General features: G+C 39.7%; 1 protein-coding gene across 1 annotated transcript in view; it reads left to right on the forward strand.

The window, feature by feature from the left end:
- LOC134600822 (uncharacterized WD repeat-containing protein all2124-like) overlaps positions 1-9,304 on the forward strand; it is a 40,153-nt gene extending 30,849 nt beyond the window's left edge. Inside the window, exons 13-18 of the mRNA XM_063445211.1 lie at positions 1,722-1,816; positions 3,836-3,990; positions 4,903-5,086; positions 7,075-7,187; positions 7,815-7,908; positions 9,155-9,304. Coding sequence (XP_063301281.1) covers positions 1,722-1,816; positions 3,836-3,990; positions 4,903-5,086; positions 7,075-7,187; positions 7,815-7,908; positions 9,155-9,238 — 725 coding nt within the window. The 3' untranslated portion in view covers positions 9,239-9,304. The remainder of the gene's footprint in view (positions 1-1,721; positions 1,817-3,835; positions 3,991-4,902; positions 5,087-7,074; positions 7,188-7,814; positions 7,909-9,154) is intronic.
- Positions 9,305-10,578: the final 1,274 nt, after the last annotated feature.

The following is a 10,578-nucleotide window of genomic DNA, read 5'->3' on the forward strand; positions in this document are numbered from 1 at the left end:
TTTGAAGCATATAAATATTGGGTGGAAGGGTCCATAAAATCAGGGCCGGCGCTACTATAAGGCGGCCCAGGCGGCCGCCTTAGGGCGCACCGGCCCTGGGGGCGCAAAACCAGGCGGACCGGAAGGAGGGAAGCGCACTGCGCTCCCCTTTATCCGGCTACTACTTGTAGCGTGGCCGAGCGCAGCCCTTACCGTTCCGCCTGCAGATCCCAGCCTCCGCCCGCCCACCTCCTACCCTGCTGTCTGCCGCAGGCTGTGTGGAAGGGGCGGGGATATGACATCATATCCCTGCTCCCTGTGGATCACACAGCGTGGCTGGCGCACAGTGATGAGGCTGCGCTGCAGGACAGGACTCCAAGGAGCCGGACAGCATGCACCCCAGGGACACGCTTTAACAGATGTAAGTATGTAATTTTGTATGTATGCATGCATGTATGTTTGTTTGTATGTAACTAATACAGAGTAATGGGGAAGAAAACTAGGGCTTAAATGGCTAAATGTATTTTTACATTGCTTTGTAATAAAAAAAGGAAATGAAGACTGTGTAAACATGGTGTTGAAATAAAAGAGGTTTACATTTTCGGAATGAGAAATTATGGATACATTTTAAACATGTGTTGAATACTGCTGAAGGAAAGTAAAAAAAAAAAGTACATTACTGTACAATATACATTTGTGAATAAAGCTAAACTATTACCTTTATAATAAACACAATATATACCATTGAAACACATAGGAAAGTGCTTCAAGTTAGGTTTAGAAGTATAGTATAATGTGGAAAAAAATGATTAAGATTTTTTGTTGCTTAAAAAATCATAATATTCCAGTCCTAAACCACATCTATTTTGATTGTATTTTTGTCTCTGAATGTCTATATATATGTCTCTGTATTCATGTATGTAACTGTATGCCTTTATGTTTCTGTATGTATGTATGTATGTATGTGTCTGTATGTATGTGCCTGAATGTCTTTGTATGTATGTTTCTGTATGTCTGTCTGTATGTATGTATCTGTATGACGGTATGCCTCTGTATGTATGTATGTGTCTGCATGCCTGTATGTCTTGTACGTATGTTTCTGTATGTCTCTGTATGCATGTATGTAACTGGATGTATGTTTGTCTCTGAATGTCTGTATATATGTCTCTGTATGCATGCATGTAACTGTATGCCTTTATGTCTCTGTATGTGTGTGTCTGTGTGTCTCTGTATGCCTGTATGTCTTTGTATGCATTTTTCTGTATGTATGTATGTGTCTGTATGACGGTATGCCTCTGTATGCATGTATGTCTTTATATGCCTGCATGTCTCTGTATGCATGTATGTCTCAGCTTGTATGTCTCTGACTGTATGTCTCTGTATGATTATTTCTGTCTTTGTATGCCAGTGTACCTGTATGACTTTGACTGTGTGACTGAAAAATTATGCCTGTGTGCCTGTGGCTTGGGAGGAAAGACACACAGGTGAAGATGCATTTTTTTATTTTTTTATGAGGGTTGGGGGCGCCAAAATGCATCTTCGCCTGTGTAACTAAAAATCCTAGCACCGGCCCTGCATAAAATGTACCTGTGGACCGATGCCATTGCCTCCTTTTTTTTTTTCACTTAATCAGTTTATTTACTTTTAGCACATTTACCTTTGTTGTGACATGAAGAACATTTACAAGTTTCCCAACGTATGTTCTAATTCACACGTGATTTTTCTCTGGTTTTAATGCTCAGGTATGACCTGCAAGAAGGTTTTAGCTGGTCATTATAAAGCTGTGACAGCGTTGGCTGTGGTTGGAAAGGAGAGTGGCTATAATACAGTATATTTGGTGAGTATTCACAGTTATATTAGATTAAAATAATTACTTAGCAATGTTCTTTCAAACAGCTAAAGTAAAAGGGGAACTGTCACTTCTCTGTATATTACACCACTAAATTGAAAATGACCTATAACTTGTGTTAGGCTCTTTTCTATGCGATGATCCATTTTCTTATTAAATTTGTACAAAAGAAGCCGCAAAATACATCACACTATAGATCAATCCAGGCACGGTCAAGGCACAAAATGTAAATGAGCGGAGGGAAAAAAGCAACATTGTTTTTATATCTGTATGCTTTCTCTATGCTGACTGCCAGGTGTAAAGGACAGACTTTATAACAATGAGTGACAGGGAGCTAAGGTAGAGGCACACAGTTGCAGGATAAAGAGTTATGATTTCTACATATCATTTTATTTTTCACACTTAACTTATAAAAATACATATATGTTAAAGGGTTACTCGGGGCACCATGACCAGTGATTTGAAGTGGTTATGGTGGTTATGGTGTTTTGAGGATGTACACTGGAGGTGTAACTGTGCCTCCAGCAGTGTCTTTATTGAGTCATTAGACAGTCAGGAACAAGAGTTTAGGGCTGGCTAATTTCCATCCTGTGTGTATTGGACACCTGTCATCAACATGTACAGCAAGCGGACAATACGCATCCAATGGTTTCATGCACCCCCCTCTCCCTCCGTGATGCCGAAGACGTCCCCTTGTCCCATCCTCTCTGACATTCCTACCCCTGCAGGGAGAGTTATCTCAGCAGAGGAGGATCAGGCTGTTGGGAGAACTTGGTCTCAGCTAAAACAAAAGTACAAAAAACTGATTTATAAGCAACCCATTAAATATAGTGAATAAATAAGCATGATAATCCTGGACTGTACTGTTCCTCTTTACAAATAAACTCAATGATAAATCTTGTTTTTCAACTGACAAATGTTATTTTGGAGGGAACAGGAAAAAGTGGTTGTTTCCAACTGTTGTAGACTTAACTCCCATGATGCTGAACCATATAACTCTAAGAGAGCTATATGACTGTCTCTCGGCATCATGTTAAAAGCTGGCAATATCTGCACATGTGAAATGTGACTAGCTTGCCAAAACGAATAATGCTATGTTTAACAAAGTTTTAAAAAAAAATGTGCTTTTACCTCAATGCCGCATATGTATAAACCTGTGAACTTACTGTGAGTATGTCTGCTGTTGTGGCAACGTACATCATTTTGTCAAACCATGCACAACAAAAATAAAGAATTAAAAAAAAAAAAAAAATGTGACTAGCTTTATCCTATGGTACAGAACTAGAAACATATTAAAGCGGCACTGTCATGCTGAACTTACCTTTCTTTTATCAATTCATTTTCTCTCCCTCTGTCAGCATCTGTTCTTCATTTCTTCCTGTCTGCTCTAGTTTTCTTTAAAACATAAGACAAAGTAGGGACTACTTCTGCCGCTCGGTGGGTTACAGGGCAGAGCTACAGCATCAATCCTGAACGCTGTCACCAGTCAATTGGCTCTGGCTATCTAGGATCCTCCATAAACCTCAATGCTTGCATGCGCAAGAGTACAGCAGTGACGTCAGCTCCGGGCGCTGAACAGCCAGATGCTGAAAAGGACCCACCAGAGGAAGATAACGAGGGACAGGTTCAGGTAAGTAGAACTCACCTTTCCTTGTCCTCCCGCGGCAATCGAGGATTTTTGCAAATTCAGCAAAGATCCAAGACTGTGACAGTCTGCCTTAAATGAAAACATATTATTAACTCTTATAGTTAAAATCACAGTGGATACAATACAATCACAAAAGGAATACCAGTGGAAACAGTGTAGTCAACTGAATGTACATCTTGTTTGTATTAGGTTGGTTGAGCTATCTCAGTTTGGTTTGACTGCTCAGTTATATATTATTTATACATGTATTTCTCTGCTTAGCACTGCTACCTTTTTATAATAATTAATGGAGCACAGACCTTACAGCAATGCTGTGTATGTTTGTGAGGAGATAGAGAGTATGTTCCTTTTTTCAGTAGCTGAGTGGCGGATGGGACTCCAGACTTTGTGTCTGGGATCTGAACACATGCTCCCTCATAGAGACATTTTCCAGGACTGGTCAAGATCAGTGGAGTGAACACAAAGAAAAGGCGTGTGATGGGACCATAATGGATATTTGCTATTCTCCGAAGAGGTAAGCAGTTGATTGACAGTGAGTTGTCTTCTAAATGTATTATTATTTATGAGAACAGGTGTATGTTGGTTATAAAACTATTTCAAAGCTTCTAAGAACAGCAAAATAATATTAAAATAATTAATTTACGGGGCAGGGCAGGGCCTGACCGCCATGGAGAACAGACGTGCTTCGGATGAGCTCCTCCATGGCATCGCGACTAAAAGCACGAATAAGCCTGATATTGCTCAAGACAGAGCAAACCAAGCGAAGCCCCTTACCTTCAACTCACCGACTAAGTTGCGAAGCGACAAGAGACCTGCTGGGGGACTTGATGCTCCACCGTGGCTGATGCGGCCTGGTGTACGCCGGGCAGGGAACGCGGCCGAACCCCTGGACCGGAGAAGCCAGGAGGCTGCAGGTCAAATACCAGTGCCCTGTTGCTACCCCGCCCTAGACCGGGGGGTGATCCCAGTCCACCCCAGGAGGATTGCCCAGCTCAAACAGAGGCACGATGGGCGATAGGAGAAAGCAGCACCTTACCTAACATGGCAGACGCCGCGTGGTCTCCACAATCCAGTGCTGACCTAGATGACATCCTCTCCAGGCTGGACCAGCACTTCACTAATTTTTGGCGACAATTAAAACGGCTGATGCGCTTTATGCCTAACTAGCATGCTTTAAATTTGACACTCTTGTATTTAAATATAAAATTTGTGCACTGTTCTCACATTCCCCACTGTTATCATTGTTCTGAAATATGCAAGTGGACTGCCGTTGGGGTACCACATGCCTGTATGTTACCCTCATATGCACTGCAAAAAAAATAAAAATTACGATCTAGTTTTATTTCCTCAATTTCACTCCATGGAATGTAGATTTCTTCTTTTTCACTAGTGGAATTTTCATGGATATGTATTTTGTGTCTTTCAGGAAAGAATTTGCCTATTCTTCCAGTGATGGGAAAGTTTACATCCGCAGCTTCTCCACAGTCAGTTCTAGGATGACACTTGTAAACATTCTAGTGGGCCACGATGCAGAGGTTACATCAGTTGTTTGGCACCATTCATTAGACAAATGGATCAGTGGTTCTGAAGATGGAACCATCAGAATATGGGTAATTGTCCTGGTTGGCTAAAAGCCTGATTTTCTCAAATGAATGCTAAGTATCTTTTAATAATTTCAATGATCCCTGTAGTAGATCATGATAGCTAGTGCCAGTGCATTCAGAGCAGCAATATCTTCAAGAAATGCCGCCAAATTATTCGTCACTAGGCTTGCTCGACGCAGCAATGCAGAGACTAACAGGCTAATTTACTAAATCTAGAATTCAAAGTAAATTCAAATTAAATTTAAAATTTAAGGTTAAAATAGTTGAACTGGAAAAATATCAGTCAGCTTTACTCGCAGTTCAGCTATTTTGGTGTTAAATTTGAAATTCACATTGAATTCTAACTTTTTATTTTATAACCTTACATCTGTTGCTTCAATGGACAACAACATCATTAGTGTGTTCACAGATTAAGAATACACACGAATGCTCTCCAAATGCAAACTTTGGTGGTTGGGTTTAGCTGTGAACCCAGGTAGAGGTCTTTTTTATGCACCGGGCATTGAAGTCTATTTTAAAGTGTAAAAGAATGCAAGACTAGGGTTATTCACTAAAGGGGGAGTTCAAAGTGAATTTCAAATCGAAGGGCAAAATAGCTGAAATGGTAAAAGTCAGTTTTGCTTTCAGTTTTACTTTCTCTACATGCTGATTGGCTAATGTATGCATTGGAACACCGCATAAGCCCTCGCACTCTATTATTTCAAAGCAGAAATGTCACTTCTCTTAGAATAAATGTTTCTTATTCTTTTATCCTAGTAAATACTATAAAGCATATATTGAGAGGTAAGTAAAACCCCCTAACCTCCTGAACTTATGTGTTCAGGGTGATATGAAAACAAACATTATGAGCATATGTCCATTTGGGTATTCCTTCCATAGTGCCATGTACCCATAGCACAGCATTGGTTAATCTTATTGTATGGTATTCTTTGGCTCCGCACAGTCAGCCAAGTATACAATATAAAATAAAAAACTAAAACCGAATATTAAAAGAAATATATCTATGTGGAAGGGGGGCTAGCTGCACACCGCAGTAGATGCATCTGGTTAAGCTCTGTGCTTTTTGCCACGATAAACCCAATTTGTATTCACCCTATTGAGACTATGACTCTCTTACAAGCCTCAGCTAGTACTCAAGAAACCCGTATCAAGGGTTAGCAGCTCAGTACTACTGAGAAGATAGTGGCTCTGGAAGATCAGAGAAGGAAATACAATTTGAAGAGTCGGGGGGGGGGGGGGACTATAGGACTCTCTGACTTACCTCATTTTATCAGGTGTTTGTTCGCTTCTCTGCTACCGCCTAAAAGTTGGATGGGATGTTCTGACTGCTGATACCGGCTAATGCACCTACCACAGCTACTGCAAATCATCACTTTGTCACTGCTTTGGTTTTCCCAGCATGGTTTTAGAAACATTCTGCATGATTTACCATTGTTGATACAGTACCATTGTGTAATTTGTGGCACTGCCTTACTCAATGTGCTGTTCACATGTGGAATGATATAAATATACAATATAAAAATTAAAAATAAAAATACAATGCATAGCTAATATTTAGTTATCGAATGGTTTGTGCATGAATCTCACGTATGACAGGTCCTCTTTCAATTCAGAATTCTGCTCTTCTAAACATTCCACCCACAATTTATATATTTATTTATAATTTATATATTTAACTACTGGTACCACCCTTTTCGCAAACCATGCATTCATAGACATGTTTTTTTAACAAAATTATTTTTTATATGTTTGTGATACCTGACCCATGCACACCAGATTTGTTTCTTTTTAATCCCATTAGAAATGGACATTAACAGTTGACATTTGCAAAACTCTTATACAACATGCTCTGAACAGTGTACATGGACAAATCCCAGGAATTGTCTCAGATTTACTCCTTCGCAGACTTATTTATACTCTTACAGTGTCTGTAGTTATGTGATTAAGTAATCATGGTTGGCCTGACCTCGACATCTGTTTGTGTTGTTTTGCAGTGTGGGGATAGTGCTCAGGTCGAGAAGATTTTGGTCACTAAAGGAGCCGTCACCTGCTTTTGCATTGATCAGGTGAATGGAAGCATTGTTGCAGGAGTGCAAGACACAATTAGGTAAAACCAGCAATGACAAATGAATTGTCTCGTCTTCTCATGTGCACACAATGCTATTAGGATCATGCATGCACCCAATGTCAGAAACTTGGACAAAGTCCTGGCTGACGGTTGTTGTCGTGTCCAACTCTCCGTGACTATATGGACCATAGCACGCCAGGTACATCTGTCAGTCACTGCCCTGGATAGTTGTTAGTTTAGATTGTAAGCTCACGGGCCATCTAGCCAAGCACTTTGTATAAAAGAGCTCCAATGGCTAGATATCAGCTTACGGGCAGGGCTCTCTTACCTTTTGTATTTGTCTGTGTATATTGTATGTTTCTCCACTAATTGTACAGCGCTGCGGAATCTGTTGGCGCTTTATAAATCGCAATAATAATAATAATAAATAAGCCCAAAACTGTTATCATACCTTATTTAGTAGAAAACATTAATGAAAACCTTTTCTCTTTTATAGTTTGGCTACAAATCTCCAAATCTGATACAGGCAAAACAGATATTAAAGTTGCATTAACATCTTAAATGTTTGCCTTAATAATTATATTATGCCTTGAGAATATTAGTTTGTGCTAGATGAATAAATTTTGTCAAGAATACCTATATTAAGAATATATTTTTATCTTTCAGGGTGTATGATCCAGAATCTCTGCTTCAGGTTCAATGTAACGTGGGGCACAACGACCTGATACGCTCCATTGTCCACATCCCAGAGATGGCACAGGTATGCCTTTATAGGCCTGATATCTTGATATAATGTGATGGATTGCATTTATTGTTAAACAATGCAGACATGTGACGGTGAACAATTATTCAGCCATATGCATGTACCTTGGGCCAGGCAGTGTTTGAGAACTAACAGTTAGTTTCTATGGTCTTCCCTGTTTTTGTGCATGGGGTTACATAGCTGAAAAGAGACTTGGGTCCATCAAGTTCAGCCTTACTCACATATCATAGAGACTAACAATTGGGTTTTAATCACGGTCTGATCTATTTCCTTTCAAAGCATAATGAAAGGATTATTACATAAAATAGGTTTGAGGTAACAGTTGTCCTTTAAATATACCACATATACTTAACTATACCTCCCAATATTAGGACGCATGAAATCAGGAAAGGTGGAGGCCTTTAGGGGTGACACGCATTATTGGTGGCCCCATTTGGAAAGTGGGTGGACCTGGCCACAGAAGGTGTGTCCATCTAACGTCAAATACACTAGGCTAACAGACAGCCTCTCGACTGGGCCTCACCATAAAGGACCATGCAACAAGCACTGCTGAACAATTTCTGTATGGTCCTGATGCCCGCTGCATAACACGAGCGGATCTCATGATGCACTCTATGCTACTGCAGATGGTTCTCTGGTCTCCATAGATGAGGGACACCAGGGATCTAAATTGGGATGGTGGGACTGTCTAACCAAAAGCAGAACTGTGTTGCTTAGAATTGCAAGTCCTGTGCTAGTATAATATCACAATACAAAAAACTGGTGTACATGTCTGTCAACCGTCATGTACAAATAGCTTGGATAACACCTGTATCTATCCCACTAAGGCCAATCACATGCCTTTTATAGTATCTAACTGTGGTCGCTATTGCGATGACTTAGAAAGTGACCTTTTATCTGCTTTTGCATTCAAGTCATGAATAGGTGAATGCTAAGATATGGAGACATCTGTAGGTGTAAATGTTAGTAGCTCTATGGAGCAAACATGGGCCTGAAAATAACAACAACTCACAGCTGACACTTAGCATTGTAGCCACAATGTACACAAGCCTTTATTTTATTTTATAAACTGGTGCTGTTACTTTTAACCATTTCGTACAAAGCCAATGGTGGAGTACTGCAGTCTATTTTTTTTTCCTTTTGACATTTATTCTTTAGAAAAACTAATCTCATTGTAAATCTGATTGGATATGTCCATAGAGAACAAGACAAGTTGGTAATTATGAACTTTCTCTCTTTTCAGTATGTTTCCGTTTCATGGGATACAACAGTGAGAATATGGAAAGCCTATCAGAAAGGGAAGTTCCTGCAAAACCCAGGAGTTTAAACAATGGATCCCAAAGTATCTTAAAGGGACACTCTGGTCCCTTAAAGCACTTTAGCTTGCTGAAATGCTTTATGTATGAAGAGTGTGTCCTTTTTTTAACTTTACAAAAAGTTTAGATTTCAATAGAAATTTGCACTTATATAAATAAACCTTGTCACACCTCCTTGGCTGTCAATCAGACAACCGGCTCTGTCCCTTCCTGGTTTGGTTAGCTCAGTGGAGCTAAACTCAAGAGGCAGCAATTGCTAAGAGGACCTGCTTTGCAAAGACTTCTCATTAAGCTGCAAGGGGAGAGCGTGCAAAGGCAGCAGCCAAGAGAACGGCAGCTTTTGCAAGCTGTTTTTAGATATATACACATATACAATGAATGCATGCACGTTTTTATTTGAGGTATATCTACTGAACAATGATTTTTACACTTCTTGTATTTTGGCCGGGGATTGTACCTTTAATAAAACACCCACCAACCACCTTATCACAGTCATCGAAGTGGAGCCTAATTAAAATCAGGATTAATAAACTGGTGTATCAATACACATTTCCCCATAAAGCAAAATAATCTGGATTAGCATGAGCTTTTAGACAGTCCAAAGGAAACAAAGGAATTTCTCCTTGGAACAAGAAGAAGGCATCCAAATGAACTGGACATAACAAAAAGGGAAAAAAAGGGGGTTTCTGTTGAAAAAACTAAAATGTGATAGCACAATATACTTCCTGTTTAAAGGGACACTCCAGGCACCCAGACCACTTCTGCCCATTGGAGTGGTCTGGGTGCCAACTCCCACTACCCTTAACCGGGGATGGGAGGTGGGATAGAGAGGGGACCTGCAGTGCCAGGAAAACTGATTTATTTTTTTCCTGGCACTGGAGTGTCCCTTTAAGTGTACTTTTCCATGCTCGATTTTGCATCACGTGAAAAAAGAACATAAATTATATTGCAATACTTCATGTGGGAAAAAAGGAGACACATCTACGGATATAAAAAGGGATCTTACATTTATTCACACAATAATCTGCTTACGTTTTAACATCTTTCAGTGTAAGGCAAGATTATATTTTCATCACACTGTTAACTTCATAAACACAACAAATCCTTACTGACTTTTGCATTGGCTTGTCTCTTCTATAACAACATTGCTTAATTTAACCCATTTAGAGCAAAATGCATATATCACCACAAATATTTTAGTTTTTGTTTTTATCTACATTACGTCAGTGGATTGCTCGGTCTTTTGATGTACCCTAATTCTCTGTAGAGTTGTAATATTCTGCTCAGACTATAATGCAATACTTAATTTTTCATTTGCAAAAACCTGTTTACACCTATTGTAAGATTAATA

The sequence above is a fragment of the Pelobates fuscus genome, chromosome 3 (assembly GCF_036172605.1).
Source record: "Pelobates fuscus isolate aPelFus1 chromosome 3, aPelFus1.pri, whole genome shotgun sequence".
Classification (NCBI taxonomy): Eukaryota; Metazoa; Chordata; class Amphibia; order Anura; family Pelobatidae; genus Pelobates; species Pelobates fuscus.